At 40.3% G+C, this 15746-nt stretch overlaps 1 protein-coding gene across 4 annotated transcripts in view; it reads right to left on the bottom strand.

Annotated features, from left to right (window-relative positions):
- Nucleotides 1-15746, bottom strand: part of SRPK2 (SRSF protein kinase 2) — a gene marked incomplete at its 5' end in the record, with an annotated part of 129223 nt that overhangs the window by 29080 nt on the left and 84397 nt on the right. For all 4 annotated transcript variants that reach the window (XM_082846911.1, XM_082846913.1, XM_082846914.1 and 1 more), the window contains 5 exons: nucleotides 872-1037; nucleotides 8534-8640; nucleotides 11019-11106; nucleotides 11329-11416; nucleotides 12136-12244. In XM_082846911.1, the coding sequence (XP_082703037.1) occupies nucleotides 872-1037; nucleotides 8534-8640; nucleotides 11019-11106; nucleotides 11329-11416; nucleotides 12136-12244 (558 nt within the window). The remainder of the gene's footprint in view (nucleotides 1-871; nucleotides 1038-8533; nucleotides 8641-11018; nucleotides 11107-11328; nucleotides 11417-12135; nucleotides 12245-15746) is intronic.

The raw sequence follows: 15746 nt of genomic DNA, 5'->3' as shown, positions 1-15746 counted from the left end.
AATCCCAAAGCACTGACTGATATGAAAATGGAGAAGAGTCATCCAACCAAATTTGTTTAAAGACAATGAAATGAACAATTCACTTACACAACTATGTTTGAAAAGTATTTCACAAGTTTATACAACTAAAGTTAAGTCCAATACTGCAGCAAATATTCTAGAAATCACATGAACAGACTTGGCCAGTGTCAGAAGCTTGATAGACTATGGTTCCGTGATCTAAAAAACACCCTGATGTTAGAGAACGAGATTCAGAAGTGGTGCATGTCCCAAGAGCCCCAGGCAGACAGAGGGCTTTTGCCCTGCAGTCCTCGTGCCTGCCTGACAACACACTAGGGCAGACAGCACGTGAAGAGAGGGTGAAAGCACCGTCCACACTTCACTGCCACCGCGACACTGCGAAAACCAGAAATTAAACGACATACACCAATACTCAAGTCAGCTGGTCTTCTCCCACCCTGAAGTCTTTTGAAACTAATTCTAAATCCACCAGCTAGACTCAGATTGATGTAGCTGTGCTCACTGGAGTCAAGGAAGCACTCTGACGACTGAACTTCGGCTACATGAGACCTCTTGCTATAAGAGACAGTCCTCTGCAGAGAAGTGGGCAACACAGGACAGTGTTCCAAGGAGATGAAGCAGCAGGTAAGAATTCAATGACCTTTTAAGGGAGGACAAAGTAATTCTAACATTAAAGTATAACTTAACTGGGGCATCTTCCTGCTTAAGAAAAAGGTCTAGCGGCTTCTAGTCATCAGGCTCTTACAAAAGCCCCTAATACATACACATCTGACTCAACTGCCCCCAGTGTACAACCTGGCAGGCTCTCAATGCCCCGCACAGACTGAAACAAAGCTGGCTCAGCACTCACCTGCAGACCCCGAAGGAGGAGGAGCGCCCGCTTTCTGCCACTCGGTGGCCTCGGCTGCCATCCTTCTCACATATGCATCGTCCACGCACATCAAGATGTTTTCCGGCTTTATGTCAGTATGAATGATCTTGCACTTACTGTGTAGATAATCTAACCCCTGAAGGACCTGATCACGTGAAATCAAGAGAGGAGATGACTTATTAATACATTTATTATTTAACATTTGTTTGTAAAATAGTTAAAATCATTACAAGGTACAAAATACAATGGATACAAAGGGTTTTAGTAAAAATCTTCCTCCCACCCCGGCCCCCAGAGGATCCCAGCTCTTTCCCAGAAGCAAGCAATGTGTATCATCCTGGAGATAATTTATGCTCATGGAAGCAAACGCATCTACACATATACTCTTTTAAATAACAACTTCAGTGAGGTATAATTTACATGTCACACAATTCACCCTTTTAAAGGTACCATTCAATGGTTTCTAGATGTACAGCCCTCACCACTATCTAATTTAGAACATTTTCATCACACAAAGAAGAAAACACTGTACACCCATTAGCTGTCACTCCCCCTCTCCTCCCAACTCCTCCAGCCCTAGGCAACCGCTAATCTACTTTGCTGGGTCTGGACATTTTATATAAGTGGAATGATACAGAGTGGTCTTTTGTAACTGGCACAGTACTTTCAAGGTTCATCCAAGGGTAGCATGTATCAATACCGCATTTCTTTAAATGCCCAATAATATTCCATTGAAAATACCACATTTCGTTCACTTGATGAATATCTGAGTTGTTTCCATTTTATGGCTATTATAAATAATATTGCTATGAACATTCATGTACAAGTTTTTGTGTGGACATATGTTTTTTATTTTTCTTGGGTATATGGCTAGGAGTGCAGTCGTTGGGTCATACGGTAGCTCTACATTTAGCCTTTCAGTGAGCTGCCAAACTGTTTTATACTATGGCTGCACCATGTTGCACTCCAATCAGCAACGTGCGAGGATTCCAATTTTTTCATCATGGCCAATACTTGTCTTTTTATTTTAGTCACCCTACTGGGTGTGAAGTGTGTATCTCATTGATCTGCATTCCCATAATGGCTAATGATGTGTGTACATTTTTAATACTGCAGGAAAGGAGGATTAAATAGCCCTGGTATCCAGGCAACACTACAGCACTGAACTAAAAGAAAATGCTACGCCAAGATACTCATGTACTTGTTATATATATCATTTACATATCATATATATATCACAAAAATTACAGAGTATGGTGACCTAAATGCAGGGCCAAGTTTTTCTGGAATTATTTCCATTAGAGGGGAATTGTTGCAATTCTTTCCATAAGGAAAAAAATATTTTAAAAATACAGTTCATGTTCCCATACATCAGAAACTCTACAAGCTCAATAAACATTAACATTTGATAAACATCCTCATTCAAACATTTTAAGTCATTTAGGGGCCTTGACGACACTAGACAAGGAAGTGAGAAAAAGACAAGCAGAAGATATATAATATCAATCAGCTCTGACAAGTTCTCAGCCAAAAACCCAATGCTCCTGTCTACCTTGAGTTCCTGGCTAAACAATCTTAACAGACGACAAAACATTAGTAAGTCAAGGGAAAGGGGTTTCAGAAGAAAATGAAAGGGAGACCTATCTCTTAAACAAGATGAAAATCCCCACACATATCTAAAAAAACTTTTCCTTGAAAATACTTTTACATGACTTCACTGACTGAACAACAGTTGAGCTCCTGTAACAGACCATACACCCTTCTAGATGTCTGACACATAGCAATAGAAGTTCCCTGTCTCCACTGGGCCTTGACTTTTTACCTTAGAATTAATATTGAATGTTTTAGATAATACTTCGATTAGAATATATTTAAATTATGTTTAAAATGTCAAAGAACCAATAGGAAGAAAGAGATCATTATATATTTCCATAGAGAATAAGGTTATAATCATGAATGGAACACAATCCAACGAGCCTGTATGTTATTCACTGGCATTCACGTATCTTCTCTCAACAAACTGAAATATCATGTGGAGTTTTTATATCTGAATAACAAGAGAAATTATGACAAGTACAAGAAATTAATGGACAGGTACACTGATGACTTCCAGCCTGCGGGAGTAAAAGGAATTAAGAGTTTTTAGAAACTTTAAACTGTTTTAAATTATTCCAACTGAAACTTCATTTCAATCATCATATATTAACTCAAAGTTAAAATGTCAGCATCTTTCCAAAAATATCTTTTCACCACCACCCACGCACAAGTTGCTCCTAACTTTCCACCTTAGTTCTTTCATAGTTCTTAGGTTGTTTTACTGTGTGAGAAGCTACTCAGATAAGAGTTAACCTGATCCAGTATCCAAAGGTGTTAAATGAATTCCAAGGACAATGCGGCACTTGAGAGGAGCAAAGTGTCTTCAGTAAGAATTTAAGGTTCCAGATTTTTAATACTGGCTGTTGCACTCAACTGGGTTAACCTTCCTCAAGAAGCACAGCTTGTGTCTGACAATGAACATAAGGAACAGACTATCACCGGGATAAATTAAGTCAATTAAGATAACACAAATCTTAAAGGAAACACTTAAGAGACAGCATGGCGCACTGTTAAATCACGACCTTGGGACTCAGACCACTCCTGTATTACTGCTCAATCACTCATTCCCTAGGCAAGGTACTTAAGCTGCCTGAGCTTCCATTTTCATATCTATAAAAGGGGGAACATATCCATTAGACAGAAATATGGTAAGAATTAGAAATAATGTATGGAAAACTCACAAATACACGGTCTAGCTCACAGGAAATTCAAACTAAATGGTAGAAATGAACTAAGTCAGAAGACTTGTATTGATACTGACTTAATAACCATAACTTATTAAATTTCTAAGTCACTTATTAAATTTCTCTGGGTCTCATTTCCCCCATCTATAATATGAATGGGCTCTACCTGATAAAACTCTGATCCTTTTAATTCTAGACTAATATATTTTTTAAAAAATCTTTAGCTATAAGAAGAATGGTTTATTTTCAAAAACAGTATTTTTGTTCACAGCCAGTGAACTTAAAGCAATTAAGCACCCCAGAATCCAGAATCCGACAATAATGATGGGCAATCTTACAACCATTTACACTGAATAATTATGATCGTGAAAAAAAAACAATCAATGAATCAAGCAAGCTTCATGCCCCAGGATAGACCTCTGTTGCCTCACTTGTCTTATCACAGTATGTCTCTCTTGCCTACAAACCATACTTAGCCTCACCAGCAGGAGGCAGCACAGGCTGCAGAGACCCTGGGCTGCCATCCGCTTGACCAGGAGTCGGCGATCAGCGTAGCCACAGAGGGGTCCCTGACGGGGCTGCATCCCACTTAGGGGACGGAGATCACACCCCGGGGCGGGGCCAGTTTTCTGCATGTGAGTCAGCAGCAGTGCAGACCTGGAGGCAGAGTCCGGGCTGGGAGCCAGGAGACCGTGCTCTGGTTCAGGAACTGACTAGCTATGGCTCCCCTTCCCTGACCTCAAATTCAGCCAGAAAACAAGGGCTTGGTCAGCACAGTCTCTAACGTTTCTTCTAGGCACCTATGAACCGTGTCAGAGACTGTCTGTTATGGTGTTAACAACATAAACTGGCTCTTCTCCACCTCGGCGTGCTAGAAATAGGTCCTGTCGCAGACATAAAAGGAGGGAGTTGGGAATAATTAATGTGGAGGTTTCACTTGAAGGTGTCTCCCTGGCCTGCTGGCCACCCAGAGTGAGCTTCCTCCCAAATTCTAAAATGCACAGAGGAACACAAGGACAGCAACTGTCCACAGTGTCTCCTGACTCTGGTCACAACATGGGCACCTTAACAAAGGACACAGGGCGAGCAGACGGGGCAAGGCCTTGTGACGCAGCGCCGGGGGGTGGGGGTGGGGAACCAGACAGGCAGCACTGCTCCGAGACACTGATGCTTGCAGGGGTGGAGCGAGACAGCAGAGGGCTCTCCTCAAGCCAGAAGCTTTGCTACTGGAAAGTGAAGGCACCCACCGGATCTCTCTTCCTCGCTAGGACAGACAGGAGGTAAATGCTACAAGCTGCTCAGACGAGCACATGCCAGACTGAATGGAGAAGCGTGGCGAATACCTGCCTCACTCACAGAGGACTAGAGCCAGGGGACACTGTCCTCATCCGCTCTGTCCCGAAATCGCCCTCTGCTCCTTCTTCTTTCTAACTCTGACTAGTGAGAACTAATGAGAAAATTCAGCAGCTGTACTTCACTCGTGAACATCGTCAGGATGAAAGATAAAACACTGCGCCCAGCGCTGAGGAAGCACAGAGGAATGAGCTGGGAAAGGGGCTCAACTCCCTTGAAGGAGCAACTTCCCCGAATTTCTGAGCTGCATACCCAACATTTTGAGGGGGAGAATTCCAAGTTAGTACAGAATCATATGTACTACCACACACTGATCAAATCCAAGAACATAAAAATGTTTACCAACTTAAAATTAATTTTCTATTCTAAAATTGAACAATACTGGCTTGATCATAATGCATTCTTTGACAAAAGGACCAGTGAGGTCATTTAAATGGTAAATAAATACTAAACGTAGACAAACGTAGAAGTAAACCATTTCCACAAACAGAGACATGAATGCATCCTCTTCACAAGACATGCTGTCATTTAAAATGCTCCCCAGTCTTCCTATGCAGACATTGCACACTACCCGGCAGTCAAGAGCATGGATTCTGGACTGCACCACCTGTATTCCAGTCTTGATTCCCCACAGTAACTGGGGGCCTGTGGAAAACTTTTAACACCTTCCTCAGAGTGAAGGTAAGAACACCTCTGGCCTCACAAAGCTGTGGTGAGGAATAGACAGCATAATACAAAGGAAGCACATAAAACTGTGAATGCCTGAAAGAGCATAATAAATGTTAGTGACAAGCATGATAACAGAAAGAGTTAACGATAACTCAAAAATCCAGAGCTACACGCTGTACCTACGTATCGTAGCAAAGTCACCAAATTCAGAGCCTTGCCCTTACCAAGCTTCATTTAACGGCAAGCAGCCACTTCTTCACAAGGTTTCTGGACAAGGCAATGAATTAAACCATAAGGTTTTAAAAAGTCAAATATCGGCTACCCTTTCGAGTACAGAAGAAAATAAAAGCCACGTTTAAAGAACAGCAACAGGGACTTCCCTGGTGGCGCAGTGGTTAAGAATCCGCCTGCCAATGCAGGGGACACGGGTTCGAGCCCTGGTCTGGGAAGATCCCACATGTCACAGAGCAACTAAGCCCGTGCACCACAACTACTGAGCCTGTGCTCTAGAGCCCATGAGCCACAACTACTGAGCCCTCGTGCCACAACTACTGAAGTCTGCATGCCTAGAGCCCGTGCTCCACAACAAGAGAAGCCACTGCAATGAGAAGCCCATGCACTGCAACGAAGAGTAGCCCCCGCTCGCCCAACTAGAGAAAGCCTGTGCGCAGCAACGAAGACCCAACGCAGCCAAAAATAAATAAGTTAATTAATTAAAAAAATATAAAGAACAGCAACAGCATTTTAAAACCCCATCACCTGTGGCACACCTTGAATGCACCACAAATAACAAACACTGACAACACAGCACCCTTTTTCTTCTTTCGGCTTTAGAAATAAAAGCTAAACATAAAATAGACTTCAATAAAGCTGATTTTAAAAGAAAAAGAAATGAAAGCTGGGGGGCAAATACACCCCACGCCTGAGGCCACAGAAGCAGCCTGGAGGAGGCAAGGGGTGTCTTCACCACGATCACCAGAAACCAGAGGATGGCCCTTCCTGACCCTGCACAAGGTCACCAGGGCGAAACAAGGAGAGTTAAGAACTGATCAAAAGATTGATAACAGTGTATAGGAAACCCTGGAAAAGCAAGTGATTCAACTGTGCTGCGACTTTTCAAAAATAAGTGGGAAACTTTATCTACAAACCCTTCAGATCACAGAAAGGTCAGCCACTTTGTACAGTAAGAATAAGAGGAACATACATTTCTTCTTTCATTTAGGGAAAGCTAACCTCTCAGAAACGTTTCTTGACTTCCTACGACCTGAAGGAAGCTACAAAGAGATGTGAAACCTACAATACGTGATCTGGGACTCTCGGTGCTCAGAGTATGCAGCTGGGGAGACAGGATGGCTACTCTGTGCTGGTCACCATGCTGAAAGCTTTATCAGCAGTCCCTCCAAACTCATCTGCACAATAAAGCCACAAATTACGCATTATCATCCTGATGTGACAAATGCGGACACAGGCTTACAGAAGTTAAGTAATTTGATCAGGGTCACAAAGTAGTAAGTGCCAAAGTTAGAATGTGAAATTAAGTCTATTGCCAAGATTTAAGTGTACTCATTACACTTTCCTCTATTCCAGTGGTTCAACTAAGAGTTCGCATGCCACAACTAGAGAAGCCTGCTCGCCGCATCAAAAGATCCTGCGTGCCGCAGATAAGACCCAATGCAGCCAAATAAATACATAAATATTAAAAAAAAAAAAAAGAATTATGGATCAAGGTCTGTATTTCAGGTCTAGAACCCCCAGGCAGGTCTACCTCAAGCTCTGGGCCTGGGGACAAGGAATGGGCTCCAAACCAATTAGTCCTCTTCTCAAGCAAACCAAGCAACCTCCCTGATATTACTTACTCTGCAGAAATATGCATGGTAATTATCCATTATATCAGAATAGGTAATCCAGAATAAAGCGTATCTGCAACTTTCCTAATTTAGGCTCTAAGAGCAATGAGTCAAAGACTGGTATGTTCCATGCAGAAAACTGAATCTGGTAAACATTTCTAATTAGAAGGAAATCTTCCATATGTGTGTACTTCCATTCTATAAATATCTGCTGCAGCATCAACACTGAACCACACACTAACGGAAGGTTTTCTATTGTCAAGGCAATTGAACGAAGTACAAATACAATACTCCATATATAACTTAAACATTCCTTAAATTACCTTCCATTTATCCTTCATCCAAATACTTAGAAATAGCAAATAAACACAACAATACATTATATGTTTTTTTCTGTATTATTTTCTAAGGAACTAAGTGGGACATTTCGTAGTAATGATACTGGATAAAACAATTTCTCATTTTACTGTATCACTTACCTGAAAAAAGATCCATATGCCAAAAGAAATATATGCTTGACATTTACATATTACTCCCTTTACAAGACAGAATGGCTTATCATTAACTAAATACAAAATTGATTTAATAAGTTCAAAATGTTATGCACTGTGATATATGTATTTATTTCTAAAACTGGAAAGAGAGATATATATGTGCGCATGCTTCTTTTGTTTTGTTTTGTTTTTGGTTTTTTTGCGGTACGCGGGCCTCTCACTGTTGTGGCCTCTCTCGTTGCGGAGCACAGGCTCCGGACGCGCAGGCTCAGCGGCCATGGCTCACAGGCCCAGCCGCTCCGCGGCATGTGGGATCTTCCCGGACTGGGGCACGAACCCGTGTCCCCTGCATCGGCAGGCGGACTTCTCAACCACTGCGCCACCAGGGAAGCCCGTGCATGCTTTTTTTTGTTTGTCTTTTTTTAAGACAGGAATTCTCGTGTTGAAAGGCTAGCCAGTTAGGTATTGGGAGCTGGGGGCTGCCGTCATAAGCCTCACCTGTCGAATAATGCTCTTCACACAACGTACTGGGAGGCCTTGGTAGTTGGATTTTATGATCCACTTGAGGAGATGGTGGCCAAGCACTTCAAAGACCATGCAGACATCTGGGACAGGGTTAAGGATCATTTCTGGATACATTTCCTGCAGTGACGGAATTACTAAAAGCAGCATCATTGTGGCACTTGGCAAAACAATTATTTCTTTATAAAATACAACTTCAATACTATCAATAATACCAGAAGTGGTCATTTGCTGTTCCTCACCTAAATAGAAAGATCTAACATATACTAAGTACCTACCATGTGCCATACATGATTTCATGTGTACTCATAACAACATAAGGAATGAGGAGAGTAAACCTCGGGGAGTTTAAAGAACCCTCCTGCCTGACACCACCCAAAGGTGGCAGTCATGACTCAACCCCACACTTACCCACGCTCTCAAGCACACTTCTTCTGACAATCAGCCTTAACGAAAATGAGCAGGACTGAAACCTCACAGAAACTGATGAGGAAAAGAATAGAGAACTCTCCCACCTTAAGTGTCCTGCCTGCCTACCTAAATTTCTATCCTATACATCACATAAAACACTTTATAAAACAGAAATTTACCAAACACAGTGAAGACATTTAATCTTTTCCTTCAACAGTATCTTTCACTGGGTCACTAGATCAATTTTTAAGTTTTTAAGGATGTATGATCACAAGGCATGGCATGGCCATTAAGACCAACCTAAAATAATGAAATCTCAGGAATCTGGGTTTTGTTTTGTTTTGTTTTTTAATAGAAATTCTAGTCAACCACTGACCCTCCAGAACTGTGAGCCACCAAATCCCCTCATATAAATATATCCATGTCATTCATACAGAAAGATTTTAAATGGCTCTGAAACCCTCTGAGAATATTTTGTTCAGCCCTGGAGACCTATATACAGGCCTATAAGAAGGTCAGATGAGTTAATATTTTTTACAATATCTGGATCTACCACATCATCATAGTAACTATTGCTTTAAATATCTTTAATAAAAATAAGAAAAATATTTCTATGACACTGGACAGCGTATGTGCTACAGACTTAGGCATAGATGATCTAAAGCTAGAAGTTCCTTACTATTTCCCAAGCTCATTAAAAAAATGGCAACTAAGGTCTAAAGTTAGTAGCAGGCATAGAGCCGAAGCCCATGGCTTCTAAATTATGACCTGAGTGTTCTCAAAGCATTGACAAATCTGGACTACTTAACAGTAGAAATAGCCACTGGAACGTATTCAATATATATCAAAAAAAATCCCTCCATTTACCTACAAATCAGGTGTTTTCTCCAAAGAAACCCTCTATCAGCTGTCTTAAGAACTGCCTCCCAGATCTGATGCAAGAGGAAGGGCTACCCTGCCTGCACATAAATAAACAGGCTCACTTGGAGACCAGGCGCAGAGAAGGACCAGCTCTATCTTTCTATCGATCAAGAGGGGAAAATGTACTTTGCAGCTAGCAGAAAGGATCTTGAGGCAAAGGGTGAGGTAACATCAGCAGTCACCAGAACTTGCTAGTATCCTCAAATCTGATCTCTAGAAGCAATATAAAAACCTCCTCAAATACATAGGGTGTGAAGAAAGTGCTTTCCTATGGAATTAAGTCTTAGTAGATGCAGAAACAGGCTGTCATTCTGGGGTGTAAGCTGGGAGAAGGCTTTGTCCTCAGGTTCTGGAGCTTGAACAGGTCAAATATCAAAATGTTGGATCTGTTCCAAACATGATAAAGGAAAGAATAAAAGATCAGGAAGGAGGAGAAGAGCCTGGCTCTTGACGCACATCCGGCACTCACCAGTCACAAGATAATGAATACACGGTTCGGTATTCCTGAACCTTGGGGAATGAAGGTATTGCTTAGATCAGGCCCATACAGGGCTATCTCAGAGGATCCAATACTAAAATATGGAAACAGCATTCTGGAAACTAAAGGCATCATCTCTTCTCTCCGCTTGTGCCAAAAGCTCTGAGCTACACGTTATTCTGCTGTCACTGCGACCCCTGGGGCTGTCCTTTACCAATGCCCTGGGCAGAAGGAGGGTAAAGATAAGAGCTCCTTCCACACTACCCCCATTCACTTCCTCCTGAGCCCTCCCTCCCCCAAAACTACTAAGCATGCAAACAATATAACAGCAGCCCAATTAAAACTGACATCCTCAAAAGAGAAAGGGAGGTCATGAGATGCCCTTGCTCCACTTGTAAGACACACTTCTTTTCCAGAATCAGAACTAAGAGCTCCCTATTCAAAAAGCAAAAGGAACAATTCACCTTATAACTAAGAAACTTTCATCTTTCAAGAATCATATAACACGAAGACGCTAGAGCCTGCATGTGGAGAGTGAATCAGCAAACACAAGTGTATAGGGCTTAAAATATTTCCACTTTTTAAAAGTAAAAAGAAAAACTAGAGTATAATTCAGCCATTAGGAAGCAACAGAACCATCAGAAAGGATACGTATTCCATTCATGCCTGAAATTTTGAAGTCATCGATTAGCTGTACCACCATGTCTTTATTTGGGTCAGTGGGATCACTTTCTCGAACCTATAGAGAGAAAAATGAATTCAAGAACAGAAGTGTTTAAGACTGAAAGTCATTTCCATTGTACCAACCAAAACTGTTTAATAAATGTTGTAAAAAATAAAAGATTCAGTATTTGAACTTACAAATAATAAATTCAATTAATTTAGTAAAACCCAGAAATATCCCTCTGTGAAATTTCATCATTAACCTTTCTGATATCATTCATATTTTTGTAGTACTTACACATTTGAGCAATTTTATTTCATCCAAGGCTGTCTCTGTATAATGCTGGGCACTTTTTACAACTTTCATTGCAACAAATCTTTTTCCCCTTAAAAAAAAAATGCATTTAAAAAAATTTTAACAGAAGTGATCATTTATAATAACTCTAATAAACTAGACTAATAAACTAGACATCATAATGAACTCTAATAAACTCCAATAAATAGCGACTTTCAATAAGCTTTCCTTTAAAATAGTACTTTTCAAATTGTGGGGTTACAGTAAAGCAGTGGGTTCATGTATAAATCTCTTCTTTGCTTTGTGTTTTTGTTTTGTCCTCATAAAAATCAAGTCGACTAGATAGATGTCAGAGTTCATCACATATGGTTAAGATCAAGTATTATAACACTTTAGTTTCAATTCACACACACACTACACATGTGTACGTGTACTCTAAGGATGCAGTTTCATATTATGGGTCATGGCTTTCAAAAAGAGTTGAAACCCACTGACTGGAACGGCCTAAACATTATTATTTTATATTTGAATGTTTTTCTGGTATGGATGAATTACTAGAAAAACAATATGACCCGAGTGTAGCGCAATTACAATGAATAAGCCTCAGATATAAAGGCAGAAGAAAATTAATATTTAAAGATGACGGGCAAATGAACTTCAAAGTGAGAGGGGCAAGTCTGGGTGGGGCAGGCCTGTGCTGTGCGCTTTACATGCCGAAGCAGGTGTGCTCCTCAGCCTTAGCTTGTTGTAAAATAAAGATGTTTTGAACCAGACCAGGAATCAAAAGCACGAATGACAAGGAACACTTACTGCATATCCCAGCACAGCCAGACAGTAGAGAAGTGTCCCCATCCTAGCTTCCTAATAACATGATACCGGCCATTGAAGAGGTCTCCAATTTTCACTGGATGATAGCCACCTTTTATTATTTAAAAGAAAGAAAGAAAAAAATTAAATTTCAGAAAACTAGCAATGGAAACTCGTTCTTCCTTGTCAGTTCCTGATACCATTAAATAAAACTCTAAATAATAAAATCAGATTTAAAAACATGTTTAATAATACAACATTTTTTCAAGACTACCTTTCATCAAGAGAAAAATGCCCCCTATGTCTTTCTTTTAGGCTTTTTTTTTTTAATTTAACTTAGAAAAGCAATGAACCACCCAGCACGCTGTAACAATAACTGGAGGTTTTATCTGTAAGTCTAGCTGTACATAATATGTATATTCTAGCTCTTGACATTTCTAAACAATCTTTTTTCTTCTAAGCAACAAGTTAAATGCAAATCTTTCAGGGTCAGTATAACACAACTCACCGAAACAAAGGATGTGGACTCTGCAGAGTTGCGCATACACCAAGAGTTTATGCATAGCCAACAAGGAATTATATAATATATGACACTTTACCCACCAAAAGAACTTGCTGCTCTCACCACTCTTCCTCAGCCTAAAGCTCCTGCCAGGAAACAGGTTGGAGAGCAAGAGAGAGCACCCAGTGTTAAGGTTGACTCTTGGGGAGGTAAGGACGCTTCACAGGCATCTAAAAGACCTTCACTTGACATCATCAACAAAATAAGCAGGGTACAAAGTAGCATGCGTAATATGATACCATTTTTTGTGAAACACACAAGAAAAAGTCTGGGAAGATAAGATGTTAGCAGCAAACATCTCTGGATATAAAATTACTCTTTTATTCTTTTTATCTCTATTTTACTTTATTCGTTCTATATCTCTTCCAATTATTTCCTTAAAAAAATACTTTTCTACATTTCATTCTTTAACATCTACTGCTCTATTTATTGCAAAAATGTTCTCACTTTTTACATCTGCAGAATTCTTACAAATCACTCAAGAAAGACATGGATGTTTTGTGCCTAGTGTTGAGAGGCTCAAAGCAGGAAGCATCTAAATCACATCCTCCACTATATCTAACAGAGGGCCAGGAGTAGCAGTTCAAGAAGTATTATGAATGCTGATGAATATTTAAACTGTGTTGAATTAGTAAAGCAGGAATTTGACCAGATACTAACTTTCTATGATTCTTACTCTCATACCACACTTGCTTTTCCTGGATTTTAATATCAAAGTCTATAACAACAATTTGGGCAAAAGACATAACTGAAATAGTAAATTAGGAATAAAATATAGCAAATTATTAAATGAATGAATGGGTGTTAACTAAACTTATTGTGGTAATCATTTCTCAATATATAGATGTCAAGTCGTTAGGCTGTACTGCTTAAACTCACACAGTGCTTAAGTCAATTCCATCTCAATAAAACTGGAAGAGAAAATGGCTTATTACTTACATACAAGGCTAAACCAAAACTAAAGTGGGCTCTGAGTTCACAACAGTGTTTAAATCATTCAAATTAACAATGAAAAGGACGAAAAGAAATCTACCATTATTCAAGTAAAATTCGGGATACTGTGCTAAGCACTTTCTTTTCAAAACCAGGATCCATGAAACAAAAGTAAACTGAAGCATGCTGCAGACTTCCCACAAGGGGAGGGAGCAGGGGCGGGGAAGGAAGAAGGGAGAAGTTCTGCCTGGGAAATGCTTAGCTGAACAAAGCAAGCAGATTTCTTCACCAAAGTAGTTCTCAGAGCCCAGTGTCTTAACACACAGTGGGAACCTCCAAGAAAACAGGATGCTACAAATTCCAGACAGGTCTGCTCACAAAACCATTTCTTCAAGGAACTAGCCACATTTCACAGCACAAAGTATTTAGGAAACACTCAGGTCTACTGTTTCTTACAACATGTGTTATTATTTCTACACTGCTGAAGTGGGCAAAAGTCTCAGAGATAGTAAGTAGTCAGTTCAGGGGTGCAAACTGGGTCTGACTCCAAAGACCACCACACTCTGTGCACCAGTAAGAAATGCACTCCATTTTTAATACCCAGAAGACCATTTCCTGGTCTTACTAAACAGGAACACTTGATAGTTTAATTGAAAGCTACTTACCACTTAATTGCATATTATTGCTAACATGAAGGTTTCTAAATTTAAAACTAATTTAATTATGCATAAAGAGAAGAAACCTCTACCGCTATTTTATGTTTCAGATTTGAATTCTTGAACAGCCAGAGTGTGTACATGTGACCTAAGATAGACAAGCACTATTTCCAGTATAATCACAGCATAAGAACAGCCCTTCCTTTTCTCAACGGGACTGAAAGTTGAACAAAAGAAATTACTTAGTCCAGTTATTTCAAGAGCCCTCACACTGAGAATATTGTGCCAGAAAATAGGCCAACTAACAAGAGGTGCATAAAAGTAAAACTTAAACACAAATATAAAAACAACTGAAAGCACTAAACATATCCTAAGTTGGTTTTTTTTTTTTTTTTTTTGGCCTTGCCGCGCAGCATGCAGGATCTTATTTCCCAGACCAGGGATTGAACCCACGCCCCCTGCATTGGACGTGTGGAGTCTTAGCCACTGAACTGCCAGGGAAGTCCCAAACATATCCTAATTTTTATTTTGAAAATCTGACGTACACAACTTCAAATCTGCAGTCCACATATTGTCACATCCTAACCCCCAGATTTCTACAGGAAATGACAGTCTTTCCGAACATTTTTCAATCTCTTCTCAAAGAACAGTAACTAACACTCAGGCTACCAGAGGGCGGAGCACATCTCCCCAAGGCAGACCACACCAACCGCTTCAACATCCAGGGAATTAAGAGAAAACGGATACTCTTCTCCAATTCCCTCAACTTAGCAAACAACACATGCCACGATGGCTATTAGCAGAGGATATCCTGTGGCCCACAACACTGTCCACACAAAAGGAATCCTAAGACCAGCCAAAGACTAGACAAGGCCCCCTCCTTCCGCTTCTTCACCATCAGTCAGTACAGAAGCACAGGACAACAGCAGTGCCACAGAAGGACCCTGCTGATGGCATCAAGCAGAGAACCAGTTAGGGTCCAGCAGTTGAGGACTACCTTGACTTAGGGCTTTGGTTGATACAATTGTACCTCAATACTTATACTATTTAATATAAAAATCATGCATTTATCACTTAAAAGTTTTCTTCTTTTTCTTTTTTTAATTTGACTGTGCCACAACTCTTACAAGATCTTAGCTCCCCGACCAGGGATTGAACCCATGCCCTCGGCAGTGAAAGTGCAGAATCCCAAGCACTGTACTGCTAGGGAAGTCCCCAAAGTTTTCCTTTTATTCTTAAAAAGTAAATGTTAGATTGCATTACAAACACATGAGAGCAAGAATGGATTGTTAAGCAGTTTTTAAGTTCACTCTGACTCCTATCTCCCAAGCACACCCAAAAAAAACTATAACTAAAGCTCTACCTATACCGTTTATAAGGCTTCAAAGAAGACAATTCTGAAACTATCCTTCTTAGCTGTTTTGGGGGAATTGTTGGCCAAGATAAAGATGACTCCCTTTTCC

The sequence above is a fragment of the Leucopleurus acutus genome (genome assembly GCF_964270905.1).
Source record: "Leucopleurus acutus genome assembly, chromosome: 9".
NCBI lineage: Eukaryota > Metazoa > Chordata > Mammalia > Artiodactyla > Delphinidae > Leucopleurus > Leucopleurus acutus.
The sequence above is the reverse complement of the archived record's forward strand: the minus strand, read 5'-3'. Positions and strand labels throughout refer to the sequence as shown.